This window comes from Ammospiza nelsoni, chromosome 7 (assembly GCF_027579445.1).
Source record: "Ammospiza nelsoni isolate bAmmNel1 chromosome 7, bAmmNel1.pri, whole genome shotgun sequence".
Classification (NCBI taxonomy): domain Eukaryota; kingdom Metazoa; phylum Chordata; class Aves; order Passeriformes; family Passerellidae; genus Ammospiza; species Ammospiza nelsoni.
In genome coordinates this window covers 12,442,670-12,457,463 of record NC_080639.1, presented here as the reverse complement: position 1 = coordinate 12,457,463, position 14,794 = coordinate 12,442,670, and the positions used below count along the sequence as shown (strand labels likewise).

Below are 14,794 nucleotides of genomic sequence, written 5' to 3'. Positions count from 1 at the left end.
AGCATTCATTTAAATGCAGGATAATTAACAGATACCCTCATGGATGAGAGCTGAAACAAGCCCTGAAAATGTAACCACTTGATGTCTTGTGTCATGCACTGATAGTTGGAGTCCTAGTTAGACAGAACAGACAGACTTAAGACAGCAGGGGCAAAATCTTATCATAGGGAGCAAAAAAAGATTTAAAAACACATGCACATTTCAGAGCAGACTAGAATAAAAAATCTGAGTCTTTTGTCCTTCAGCAGAAGACCAAAACAGTAAACACCACTTTTATCTTCTTTTTCCCATGTTTTGTCTTTAAATAAGCAGGCATGTTGGGATATTAACTATCTGGATATTTACCATCAACATACAAGTACCTCTTGGTATTGTTTCTAGACTTTGTATGTGCTGACCCACCAAAGCACAAAGAGCCAAGAAAAATCTGCCTGCAGGCTGTCAAAGCATGTCTACATGAGAACAGTTAATCTGAATCACAGTCAACATACTCAAACTTGGTCTGACTTACTTGCCAGGCTCTTGGGACTCAGGCAGATCCCAACTTCTTTGCTTGAGTGAACACCTCCTGGCAGTCTGCGACAGTTTTTCCTCAGCAAGGAGAGTAGTTTTGCAGGCTACAACTTTTTTCCCCTCAAACATTGTCAAAACCTCATATAGCAGTCATTGAGTCAGTGGTTTGCTCATGTGACAGATGCTAAGAGTGCCTCAGTTACTGCAAAATGCTTGGTACAAGATCCCATGGGAGAGGCCAACAGAGTGGGCTGAAGAGCCCCAGGAGAGGTGGCAGCTGGCTCTGTCCTGTGCTGAGAAGGAGAGGAGCAGACCCAGCCTGGCTCTGCAGGACATCACCCACATGTACCTGACCTGAAAACCACCCAGCGCTCCACAGCGGCACTGAGGGCAGGGGTTGTGTCCCTGCTCTCAGGACTCATCAGCTCAAGGTCACAACTGCCCCAAGGAGGCTTCTCAGCTTCTGCCTTCCAGGCCCTGGTGCTCCCCTCTCTCCCAGCACAGGCAGGAGGAGCTCACTGCAGAAGCAGCCCCAGGAACCAGAGCAGAGGTGGCCCTGCCAGGCAGGAGGCAGAAGCACCAGCATCTGGGCAGAAACAAACACGAGCCCACACAACTACATAAAAGCCTCTGCTCTGGGAAAGTGGGAGTCATCTGCTTTAAAAACATGAAATACCTTATGAAAATTGATAATGACCTTCTGTGACAAGGGAGGGTCACACCAGAACAATTGCCTCAGCTGAACTGAGCAGCTTTGCGTGCCTCACAGGGTGAAATTAAGGGCTCCTAACACCATGGTCCCTGTGAGAGGGTTAACACAAAACTTCTTTCACTACCTTTGCATTCTACTGGCACTCAAATACAGAGAGAAAAACAGACAGAGCTGGTGCTGCATGGAAATAAAAGTGAAACTAAATTTAAACTATTCCTGCAATATTGCTGTGAGAGCATGATTATTCTGTCTAGGGTACTTAAGTTATGCCTCTCAGCATTACTGACTGTGAACCTGACAGTGTTCTACACAACACGGAACCAAAAGAGGAAGATGTGACATTTTATAAATAATAATGTCAGAGCTGACTGGTTAGACTGTTGCCAAGTTATAACATCCATTCTTTTAGTAACAATTTCACCTTCCAGCAAACAGTTTGTCCCTATAGTGGCTATTACTAATATGTAATTAAGTTTATATAAACTAAGGAAGAAACTGGCATACTATTTTGATTCACCTCTAAAAAGTACCCCAGGACATTTTTAAACACGACAAATGACCACAGTTGGGATTTATTTTATAAAATACACTTTAATCTTGCAGTCTGTAGCTATTTAATGATTTTGCCAGTAGCAATTTCTTATTGCATCTCCTCTTTTATTCAAAGCTTACCTACTGCAATGAGTCTTTATAAAGAAACACATTAATTAAATATGCCTTGGCTTCACTAGCTTAGGAAAAGACTATTAATCATTTCACAGCACAAGAACAACATAACACCTGCTATTGCCCCCGGGCACCTCACACAAACCGACTCCTGCCACGTGATGTAATTGCCTCCAACAGCCCTGAGCACACAGAGAGGCTTTCTCTCACCAGCCATTCACTCCCCTCACCTAAAGCAGCTGATGCATTTGTGAGATGTTATGGGGTATTTTTTCCTTTTCTTACAACCCCATAACAACATCTAGTGAAATGTATTTGTAATTCCACCCTGCCACTGGACACAGGGAGGACACCTATGGCTTGAGTGGGGCAGGGCTGTCGGTCCCTTCCCACCAAATCCTCCTGAGTGGCTCTCACCAGCACTGAGAGGACTCAGTGCTGAAGAGGAGATGCAGGTTTGTTATGGGCAGGGTCACTGAAAGACAGCATTTTTAAGGGAAAAAAAGAAAAAATATGACAGAACAATTACTGATGGTTTCATGTCACACACCTAAGACACAACTTCATTCCCAGTTTTCTAATGTCATCCCTGAATTGGACTTTAGTCAGAATGAAAAGATACTTCATGTGCATTTCATGGATGGTTGTCACAAACTCTGTTAATATTTTATTGTGTGAGAAAGGTACAAAAGAAGTTGTGGATTACAAATGAAACAAGTAAATTATTCCTTGACCTTAACTAGATTTTTTAAAAAGCTCTTTTAAGGAAGTTGACAATGTGTGCCAGGCAGCAATTATTTTCCATGGAAACTGTTTCTTTGATACCCTACTTGTACATTCAATAATCATAGGTCACCCTCAGAGATGCAAACTTCATACTTGACAAACATTTAAAAAATCAAAACATTTGGAGTGACTCTAAATGTTTTGACATTTATTTTATCTAACACAGCAAAAGGTATTCAGATTAATGTTCAGAACTGCCTAGTGTGCTTTGGGGGCAAAGCAGGTGACAAATCTAGCTACTAACCTCAATTGCTCTGTGTGGAATAGGTTATCCATTCAAGTCTGTAACTTTGAACTGGTTGACTTTTCTCTTCATGAGAGGTCTCATTAACTGAGCTGGCACTGACTCCATTCCTCACTTTTCCACTCTCTCATGGTGAATCAAGGTATGCAGGAACCACAGGTGCTCCAGGTCTTCTCTAACCCTTCTTTACCACTAATGGCCTCTCCCACATACTTCTGCCCTTCAGCCTCTCTCTTCCCAATTCCTTTTTCCTTCTCCAGGATCTACAATATTCCTCATGGTTTTTTCTTGACAGCCCCTCCTACCCCCTGTCCTTCCCAAAGAGATGCTCCAGTTCTCATTTTACAAAAGAGGTATTTGACACACAGTGACCTCAAACAGGTCACTTTCAGGGTGCATGGGGCAGAATAGACAAACAAACCCATGTTCCTGGTCATACAAACCATAAGCCATCTTTCCTCTTCTGTTCAAGGCTTAGGGAAATTCCCTTCACAGCTTCCAAATCAGAGGTGCAATAGATATATTTGATAAATATCAGTAAGTGGGGGTAATTGATACATCCCATTAAAAAAAGAACAATGTGTCTTCAGAATTAGTAAGATGTACAAACAGAGGAGCTAAAAGAACAAAGGTTTACTTATAAAGTTAATATGAGACAGGAGGTACTTTCTGTGCTTACCTTCAGCACTGTGATATTCCACGCAAAACTCTCAATGGCTTTGCTTAGTTTTCTTCCTTTCAAACCTTCTTTCGTCCCAAGGTTATGAAGCTCTTCATGGAACTCCATTCCTAAAAACACAGATTGCCACATCACTTAACGCACAATTGGTTTTCCCATGAAAATGTTGAGTGAGCATTTTCAGTCTTGCAGCTGGGACATCCTACAACCTCCTTCTGTGCTTCCCCCCTTCCTTTTCTTTTTATTACTCCATCCTGGGAGAACATGTTCCAGAATAAAGGTGCTATGTAAAGTTTTGGGGCTGTGCTTCCACTTGGTTTGTGGCTCTCCTTGCCAATGCTAGGGTTCCACACAGGCACTGGGCCCTGCACAGACACTCCTCCAGCAGTTCTGCCTGCAGCCTGCACTGCTGCCAATACTGTGACAAAAGGCTTGTCACTCTCCTTGAGTTGATGACTTTGCACCTTGAATGCTGTCTGGCACATGTGGAAGATACCTGCTCAGCACAGCAAATGCAGGCTTCAATGCACATCTCCTCATTAATCTTAATCAGTGATACAGAAAAGCCCTTGTACTCCACAATGATAAACTGCATCAGAAGCACATAAACTCTAATCACAGGATTCTGACTCCTCCAGCATGGAGAACTGAGACTTCAACCACAGCCCTGTTGCCTTTCATTGCTAGTTTCTGTGGCAAACATCTGCAGATCTGTTGCTGGATACAAAAATTTGGGAAATCTGGGAGTAAATTAAAAATCTTAAGGTATCCAATTAGCCCACCAATTTTACAGGATCTGCACAGTGTATGCAACCAATCCTCTGAATCCGGTGCGGATTGAGAGACAAAATGGAAAAGAGCTGCTTGTGTTCCCTTAATTTGTACCTTACAAAGGCCAAACTGGTACTAAATAACTCCAAAGTATCTGAAGCCTATCCTGGCTGAACAGCCAAGCTCCATCTCCAGTTGTTTCATAGCTCTCCCTCCCTTAACACTTCAGGATAAATGTCACTCATGAATTTGAGCTTCCTTGAAATGCCATCATAGAAATGCCAATGGAGAGAACATCTGTACAGTGCAGATGCAGAGGCAGCTTGGCAGGTGGCTGAAGGAGAGTCCAAGGCAGGCTTGCACTCAGCACAGCTTGCCCAAAGCACTCCTGGAAGACTAACATTGGTTTTCCTTCCTATGCACCAACTCCAGGAGCTCAGTAACACTGAGGCTGTTCACCCTTAGACAATGCAAGATTTCTCTGTTGTTTATATTCCAAACCTTCACCAACTCACAGACTTTGCTTGTCAAGACTAACAGAGTTCCTGCAGTACATCCTTTGGAAAACTGTCTAAATAACTTCACCCCAAGCAAAATTTCCTTGCAGGTGTGCTTGACACCAACTGACTTACAAATCATTCAATTAGTAAAAGAAAAGCTTCAAATTACTTGCTTTGTCCTGGGAAAACATAAGGTGGCTAATGGATCTTAGCTGTAAGTGGACAGCCCTGCCTTCATGCAGCATCCTTTTAGTTATTCTTCCATCTGGACCTCACTTCTCCATCTGTAACTTGGATACAGCACTGCCCCAGAAAGAGGGAGCCACAAACATTGTGAGGCTGCAGGCAGCAGCACCAGCTAAAGCTTCTAGCAGAGTTAGTCCTCCAGGCTGCTGCTGACCCCTGTGCATTGGGCTGAGCCTGCACATTTAAAAAAAACAACAATAAAAACCAGTCACACAAGCCCCAGTCTGGGAGAGCCAGCAGGACCCTGAGGCACACAGAACCCAGACCAAAACAGGCTATGAAGCAGAGGTCTGGTGGAACACATGTTCAAAGGAATCAGCACTGGGGTGAGGTAAAGGACAATGTCACAGGCAATTACACCTCTGACACCTCTTAATTTGGAGTGCTTCATCTCACCACATTTAAAGTGTTAGATAAAAATTTGCCTAGGTAACATTTGCAACAAACTAATTGGCAAATGAGCACGGGGAGGGATACCTCTTCTTAGTCCCTTCCTCTCTAAATCCCATGGCTTCAGAGAAGCACCTTATCTCTCCAGTTGCCTTCTCAATCAGAAATTTTAAGGCTAAAAGAGGAAACAAAAATGAAAATACAAGATGCAGCAGCAAACTGAACACACTTGAAATATTTTTTTTTTTCCAGGGGGAAGGAAGGAGAGGGGAACTGCATGAAACTCTGGAAATCAGTGTGGTGGCATGGTACTGCATGGTATTTTCCATGCATATCTCCTGCTCACAAAGAGTCCAGTGCCCAGGCAAATGCCATGGGTTCTTCTTTCTGCACAGATCAAGCTCAGCAGAAAGATATTGCTGAGAGTCTGCATAGTTTAGTGCTAAGTATTACTCTTAAATTTTACCTTCTAGAGATGCTCCTGGTGCTGCATTTCCTTGTTACTGTCCCTCTCCTTAACCCCCTGCACACGATGAAGGCTTGGGCAGAGGAATTTTATGCTGCTTATGCAGATCCACAGAACCCAAGGCATGTCCCAGTGATGAGGCCCACAACCTCCAGCCAGACATGGCCACTTGCCTCTTGTCCCTTTGCTACCACAATGCCAGCATGGCTAAAGAGCAGAGACTGGGCTCCATCCAGCTCTTGCACCACATGAAATCAGTTAAATGCTACTGTTGAAACAGCTTCCAGTTTCTCCTAATTAAAAAGATGAATTAAAGTGTTAACTACAAGACAACAGTTTCATTCATTATTTACATTTAATAGAAGGAAAAGGCTGTAGCCTGCATCACTTGCGAAATTCAGAAATGCCTATCAGAAACAATAGTATTTATAACTGTTATAGTCCTGTGGGTACAGAAACCTCTTGCCTGCTCTGTTTTCAAAGGGAAAACTGAGCTAGAGAATGCACTCAGCAAAGGCACCATGCCTTCTCACCCCCCTCTTTTTAGTGCCTTTTTGGTTCATTTGACTAATTTAAATGCTGACAGACAGTTCAGAGCTGTAGAGCAGATGGAGAAATAGCTTCTAAGGTGAAAGCTGAGTATTTTTGTCTGATCCAACACCTGCATTGCTATTGGAAGATGAGCCTTCAGGAGGATAGAGCATGCCAGAGAAAGATCAAAATGCTCACTTACATCCAGGTGAAAAACGCTGCATTAGTCACAAACTGTAAGTAAATTATGGCACATTATTTCCCATCATCCACCCAAAACTGCTCCCTATAAATGGATTACCTGCTTTCTGGCACTGAACAATCTTGTCATGAGTGGTGTCTGCCGTCTCAATAAGAACCCTGCTCTCTTGAATCATCTGTCAAAAAAAAAAAAAAAAAATCAGCATTACTAGGGTTTCCTGCAGCATCTACACAGAAAGTACAAAGGTTGAAACTGAAGAGGAGGTTTGCTCTGAGAGCAATATGATAAATATTGGATCCTTCTTTCCTATGGAGGCCTCCCAGATCTGTATCAAGCTAAGTATCAGATGCTCTGAAAATGTTTTGCTCCAAAAGTTCATGGACAGCTGTTCTACATCCGTGAGACACCACTGCAAACAATATGAAGGAAACACACGTGATTCCAGAAGAAAACAGATTTAGCAGACAAACTTCATTCTGTGTTCAACTAAGCCCTTTCTAGCTGGTGTTTTCTGAAAAGAGGAAGTAAGTATAGTCCTCAACACAGGTGGCTATTAAAAATGTTACCAAGTGTTGAATAGAGCTGATTTCCAGAGGTATCTAAGCCTGGGCTGGATTTTATTCTATGCAACAGTTCAGACACCTATAGTAGGTCTTGAGTTTGTCCTCTGAGAAACTGAGATTCAAATTCTATCCTATCCTCAATATTTCTGTTCAAATTTAACAGAAAAGACAACACAAAAAACCAAAACAAAACAAAAAAATCCACCTAAAGCCAAACAAACCAGAAGCAGCAGTTTCAACAAGCTTACTCACAAGTTTCAAGACACCTCCCTACTTAGACATCTTCCTAAAATAGCCCATTAACAGCAAACAAAGGAAGAGTCCATTACCTGACAAGTTTCCTGACCTTCCCTACATGCAAATACTATTCTCCTTTGATGGTAACAAGCCTCCAAAACCTCTCAGAAGCCCAGGCAGACAAGAATATTGTTCCATGGTTCTGTTTTGTGAAATTGCAAAAGGTGGTACATACATCTGTTACGGAAGGCAAGAACATGCTGTTTAACAAACTGTGCCTGAGAATAACCTCACTGTCCTGGGATATCCATCACAAACCTCAATCAAACCCAAACAGCACGAGAGCAGCGCCAGTTAGAAAGGAAGCAAACTCAAAAGCAACTGCCTAAAGTTACACCCTGAAATTAGAAAAATCACCACCCGAAAGCTTTGCAAAAATGCAGCAACTGCTAAAAGCCTCCCTGCTTTCAAATACACTAAATATGAAAACCCAAGTAGTAGGTTTTGATGGTTTTAGTGGAAGACAGCATAACAGTAATAAATTAACACTTGCAAATTAGCACATCTTACTGTTTTAATTAGACACAAGGAATGAGAGACGCTTCCACTTGTCACACTCAAAGTTCCAAATTCTGGAGGAATTTAGATCCAAGTTTTGCTTCTCATCTCATCTTTACTTCTAATTAAATGTACTAAGGCTGCATTTGACAAAAATACCTGTGCCTTTCCTTTGATATAAAAAACAACACATGGAAAACAAAATCCATTATCAGCTTCACAGGCAGAGTGAAAAAAGCCTGACATACCTAGAGAGTGCAAAATTGTTTTTTAACAGAACATGCCCAGTGGATATGCCTGAGATTTAAATTACTTTCAATAGTGTCCTTTGCCTGTCATTCTTATTACTTACTTGTTCATGCATCACATTGAATTTTTTGCTCTTTGATATTTTCCCTTGTCATCTGGAAAGAAATGACAATTCTTACCCACCCTCTGGCTTTTCCGTACCACAGCACATTATCCTTTTGTGCTGAAGGAGCCATTCAGCTGACAACTACAAATCCCAAAGGCTGAGCAGTGAACACAGTACGAGTCCCAAAAACCCTGCAGGTCACTGGAGAGGCAGCCAGAGGCCAAATGTGCACCTCTTGCAGGCAGTGCCTGCACTGTCCAGTCCAGCCAGGAGATCCCAGCATCCCCATGGAGCCTGCACCCCATGTAGCCATCACCCCGGGCTCGAGTCCCCACGGGGGCTGTGCCTGCATCCCTACCCAGCAGCAAGGCTTGCCCCGGGAGGTCAGCTGCAGCCAAGCTGGTACAGGACATCCCATGTGTCAGACCCTCCTGTGCTCACATCCCTCAAGCAGAATGTCACTTGTGAGGTTCTTATATACACACATGCATACACACACACATACATAGATATAATTAGAGCCACAAGAAAGTATCTCACCATGCACAAAAAGAGCAGGCTTGAGAATCATTCATCTACTGAGCCTACTCCCAGGAGTTTCTGGTTTGCCTGTTTAAGGATTCTCAGATATGAAGGTATTATATTCATTTTTTAAGAGCAAAGTAGCACTAGGATGTCAATTTTCCCTTACTGCAGAGTAGGTAGAGCAATGCTCCACTCCTTTGATGCTGACATCAAAGTCTCACTACTTTCAGCTTGGCAAGAACAAACAATTAAAACCAGATCATGTAGCAGAATTTAACCTGTTCCCATCTTCCTATCTGCAGTAATCTTGACAAAAATAAGCAGCTTTTGTCCCATGACAAATCCTGAAGTGGTTTCAGAGTTCCTCAGCTCAGTAACTAGGGTTAAAGAGCAACCTCAGTTCATCACCTGGCATCCTCCCTCACACGTTCTTCTAGGAAATAATGCACTAGGTAGAAATAATGGGACCCAAGGCATTTTGAGGTAAGATTTTGGCTGGCCTATGGCACCTTTACCAGCTCTGATAACACAGTGTGCAGGATCCTTTATCCCTACATGACAGACCAGACTCTGCCCCCAGCAAGAGCTGCATGGGCATTTTCAGGGGGCACGAGATCCTGCTTCCAAATGCTGCTGTAAAAAATGGCAACAACAGGACAGGGCAAGGACACAGCCTGGGTGTTCACCTGGAAGAACAGACTGATTCAAACAGACAAGAGTGTAACAGGCAAGTAACTGCTATCCAAGAATAAATTCATAGCATAGGTTCATGGCATCTAGATGCACTTTTTCTTTTTTGTCACTAGTTTTGAAATGAGTCCATGATTTCCCAGTTTGAATCATTCCCTGCTTTTTCAGCTGCCATCACATCTGAAACCCTGCTCAAGGATGTCATCTACTTCTTCTAGAAGGAACAAGAACCAGAAGCCCTAAAAACACAACATGGAAGGCCCTGAGATTTTCTGCTGGGAAGGTAACCCCATAAATCACAGGATAGCCTGAGGTTTTCAAGCCCACTTTTGCCAGGAATATATCTAAACCCACCAAGCAATCTCAAAAGAGAAGAGTGAGCTTTCTGATGTTTGCAGCATGAATTTCCATGCATCTTTGCTCTGCTCAGATGTGCCCTGAGCAGCCCTCCAGGCAGCTGTGCAGTCCCAGCCATCTGGCTGGAGCCCATCAGGATGCTGTTTAATGCCAGCTCCCAAATGGCAGCTCGCTTCCATGAGTGACTCCCACAGAGCTAGAGATGTCCCACTCCCTCAGGACTCCTGTGTCCCACCAGAGTGTGGACAGCATCAACTCCTGGATGCTGAGCTTCAAGGGATTACCATCCAAGTGACATTGACTGAAAAGCAGACTTTAGAGGATGGATGTTGATATCTGGGTCCACTCAGAGGGAGGAAATTTTTATCAGCTGCTGAAGCTGGCAGGATTTCTTGGGATAACTTGCATTTTCCATGTCAAAAAGGTAGTGATAAACTTTACTGATTGATGTGTTTAACATAACTGGAGGGTTGAGAGGGAAATTGGACAAAAACAAGAATGAAAGCACATAAAACCTGATTCTAGTGTAGAGAAGTATAAACTTGACTCATCTCAATCCACCTGAAGCTCTCTGTAACAATCATGGTGGATTCTCAAAAAAAGCATAGGAAGCAGGAGCTGGCACAAACCCAGGAGGTTCTCTCCTTATCCCGTATATGAGACTCAGGAAGTGAAACAGACCAAGAGTTGAAAACATAACTGACCTGTCTCACTTTACTGTCTAAGAATAGCATGGAATATAAAATTTTAAATCCCAGTGCTTCACACAAAGAACAATGCTTTACTTTGTCACTTCTGTTAAACTAAATAAATTTTAAGTGAAATTTAAAATATCTTAATACTGAGGGCATCATATTATTCACATGAAATTAACAGGGTTATTTATTGCCTGTGCTAAGGGCAGTTTAATCACAGGATCAGTACCAACTGAACAAAAGAATGTTCTTTTTACTTTAACGAACTCTTGTGCTAAAGACCAATTTCTTCTTTTCATTGTGAATCATTCTATAAATTGAAAAGGGGAGAGGAAATTAACACAGCGGTCCCCCCAAAGGAAGACAAAAAGAGAGGGGAGAAACTCCTGGTGGCAAATTAAAATACTCCTCCTGCTGGAAAGATAAAGGAGAAAAAATGGACAGTTCAAGGAAACCTCTCATAAATATTCCAACGTTTAAAACAGAAATTGACTGAACATCAGACTAAAAGGAAGCTTTCTCTTAGGTGTCTCCTCATGGCCATTGTCTCAATTTTCTATGCCTTTCATTGACAATGAAGAGTTTTGCCTGGTTACAAAAAAAAAAAAAAAAACCACAAAAAACCCTCAAAAACAAACCATACCCACCATCAATCAAAAATAAAAGAGGTTACAAAAACACAATCAATTCAAAAAACAGCTGAAGAGAAAACTGAGCTCATGAAAATTTGAAGAGAATTCCCTTTAGTACTGAGTATTTCTTGCACACGTCTGGGACAAGAAACAACCAAGCCATCAACTGTGTGTCAGCAAGTTTTGCAAGAAAGGAAAGATGGGCATGGAGTGCCAGGACATGGGAAAGAATGCTGCTGGCCACCATTCTGTCCCTCACCTTGTCTCTGTCCCAGTACAGCTCAAGCCAGATTTCTGTATCTGAGTCTTTTCCTGCAGCAGCCCAGCATGAGAAAGAGCTATCAAGGATGGTTACCTGAGCTGGAAACATCTAAAATATCTTATTGACACAAACAAGAGAAGAAACTGCATAAAATTCACCTTAAATTCCAACTTCATGTCTTCAGTTAGAAATATTTCTGGGAAAATATGGAATCATTGTTGCAGGATGTGATCTATGCATGAAGACCAGTCCTCTACAAAACAGCAGGAGCAGTGGAGGAAAAGAGAGAGGTCAGTTTTCAATATGCTTATGCTAAAACAGCACAACTGAAGTACCCAGTTGGAACTTCCTTCTCTAAGGGAAGTTCTGATTTGACTCTTTTCTGGTTCTGTTTTAGAAGTGACGACACGGGCAATCAGAGCAAGAAACTTTGAGAGTAGCGAGTGAGAGAATTGTAAGAAGCACAGAAAAAAACAGGACTTTCCTTAATAAGAAGTGGAAAAAGAAACTAACTTTCCCACTCTATGTCCAATTTTGGATGGAAAATTCTTTAAAACAAACACAAATTCAAGACAATGTCCATGTGCTGGACCATGTGTTTGACGTCAGTGCATTATGACACTTCTTTGGCAGTGGATGCTCTGCTCTGCAATATCCCTTGTCTTCAGCTGAGGTATGAATTTCAGTGAAAAAGCTCACAAAAATCTACTTAATCATTTTGCATTTAGACAATAACTGGTAAAAAGGACTTTCTTCTTGGGAATGTAGTCATGCTTGCACCAAGACAAGCCCAAAAAGACTGAATATGAAAGAGCAGCGGACAAAGAACAGTTCACCTCACACACACTTCAGCAGACCTCTGCTACCATGCATGGATCTATACTCATGTCAACCAAACCGCTGCCATTAAAATACCTCTTCTTATTTCCCAGCAACCTCACAGATGCTTCTTTGTCCTCACAGAAATCCCAAATCCATCTCCATGTTGGTCAAAATGTTCTTAACTACCCTGCATCTCTTAGCAGTAACTGCAGCCACCCTGTCCTTCCATAACTGTCTGCTTCAACACAGCAAGATAAGGCTTGGATACAGAGAAAAACATGAATGTCAGTGTGAGTTTATATAACAAGTAGCTTCATTGTTCAATCTTTTTTACACTTCTTGTTATTTACAATTTGAAAACACATAAAGATAACTTGGATGTCTCATTTTTCTAAGAAAATTTTCTATATGCATACGACTCAGGAGATTGGGTAAAACCAAGAACATTTATTATCATTAGTTTATTGCTTTTGATTTTCAAATTATTCAATAATTTGATCTTGGAGGAAAATAATGCTTAGCCAATAACTGAAATGCAAAGCGCACAAGTGTCCCTGGGTTCATGCATGCTTGCTTCAGCACATGAATATATCGTGCAGACAAAGTAACCACAATCTGTTTCCAAACAATTCTCAACCAAAAAAAATTCCTAACTTCACAGGATAACTGTTGGCAATGAATAATTCAACCATCTGTCAGGTCCAGCTGGGCCCCATCCCTTCTCTTCACATGGAGTAACTCCTTTTTAGGTGTGATCAAAGAACATCAGCATGAATTTGACAGGTTGTGAGGCACACTGCACATGCTGCCCACCTGAGCAACCACCAAGGGGAAGCACACAGGTAGAGGGAGAGTGAGAGCCCTTCCTCGTGGGAAAGAAAAGCTCTGAAGAACAACTCTAAAAGTGGCAGGGTACACTATCCTAGGATGTGTGTGTGTGTGGGAAGCAATGACAGCATGACCAGAATCCATTCAGCACGCTCTATGTACGGAATCACTAAAGCTATAAATTGAAATTAGCCACTCTACACTGTATTTCTGATCATTGACACACTTTTCAAAATGGCTGTGTATTGTCAACAGTCCACCTTATTTTCTTGATTTTGGCAAATCCTATTCCCTCCTCTCCTCTGCAGAAACTCCTGTACAACCCAGTATTATTAATGAAGCCTCTTCCTACATGAGACATGGCCAACAGTACAGCTCCACCAAACCACTGCAATGCCTCCATAAAATGAGGGAAACACACTCCTGAAAAACTGTTCCAGTTCCTCAAACAAAGCACATTAAATTTTATTCTAATAAAGTCTCTCTCGAAAGGAAATATTTAATGCAGAGCACAATGGTAAAATTAATTGCCCAGGAAAAAACAAACAAACTACACAAAGGGGTCTTTGTCTATCTCACAGCTGACAAAGGCTGAGCAGGAGGAAACAGACAGCTAATTGTTTTCCAGATCATTGTGGCAGGTTTCTGAGCACTTGCACCTCCATTTCCCTGGACCCTCAGCCCTCTTTATGCCCCATTAAGCACACAGGCAGAGTCCATACTTTCCGTGGTAAAATAAAAAGGTACATTCAGTTGGCAATTTTCTGTAATGGGGAAAAATTCTAACACATTAGAGTTGTTTTTATCAGAAATTATTTTCAAAATAGGCTTTCCAAAGAATGTGGCACATGTAGTGTTTTCAGAGCAGCAGCACTCAAGCTCCCTGTGCTGTGGGGCCCAGTGAGTGGGGCAGACCTGCAGTCACACTATGAGATTTAGGGTCAAACTTTTTTCCATTTGACTGTAAAAGGAATTAAGAAGTATAGCCTGTTCATACAAGAGACAGGCCAATATAAACAGATTTTATTTTATGCATTTAAAAATGCTCTTAGGCCTTTTCATTCGAAAAGTGCTTTGAAGCGAAGAGACATGCAGCAAGCACTTGTGGATCCAGCTCCTTGAAGTTATATTTATCAACAATATAAAAGGCTGAACTGTAGCATATCTTGAATTAAAATCAATAAATAAGCTAAAATATTTTAATATTACTTTCTACCAACATCTCCTTGTATTCTTATTTGCACAAAAAATATTAAAAAGAAATACACACTGGAATATATGAAGTAATTATGTAGCAAGGAGAAGCCCCTTGTCAACATTGAAAATGCAAACCCCTTCCCAGACTGTGATTTCAAATATCAAGATTGATAGAGACAGTTCATTTATTCAAACACAGAAAAGGCTAAATAGATTTCAATATTCTGCTGCTGGCATTGTCTCAAAAGGCAAATATCCAAAATGTAGCAAAACCACTTATTAAATCCAGCTTTCTTTTTCAGAAGTGAATAGTTTTAAAAAAGAGGCAGTCACAGCCAAAGTGGGTAAAAAAAAAAGTATCATGTTC

At 41.7% G+C, this 14,794-nt stretch overlaps 1 protein-coding gene across 1 annotated transcript in view; it reads right to left on the bottom strand.

The window, feature by feature from the left end:
• PLCL1 (phospholipase C like 1 (inactive)) overlaps positions 1-14,794 on the bottom strand; it is a 180,912-nt gene that overhangs the window by 18,554 nt on the left and 147,564 nt on the right. The window contains exons 4-5 of the mRNA XM_059475986.1: positions 6,806-6,881; positions 3,601-3,710 (exon numbers count right to left, since the gene is read on the bottom strand). Coding sequence (XP_059331969.1) covers positions 3,601-3,710; positions 6,806-6,881 — 186 coding nt within the window. The remainder of the gene's footprint in view (positions 1-3,600; positions 3,711-6,805; positions 6,882-14,794) is intronic.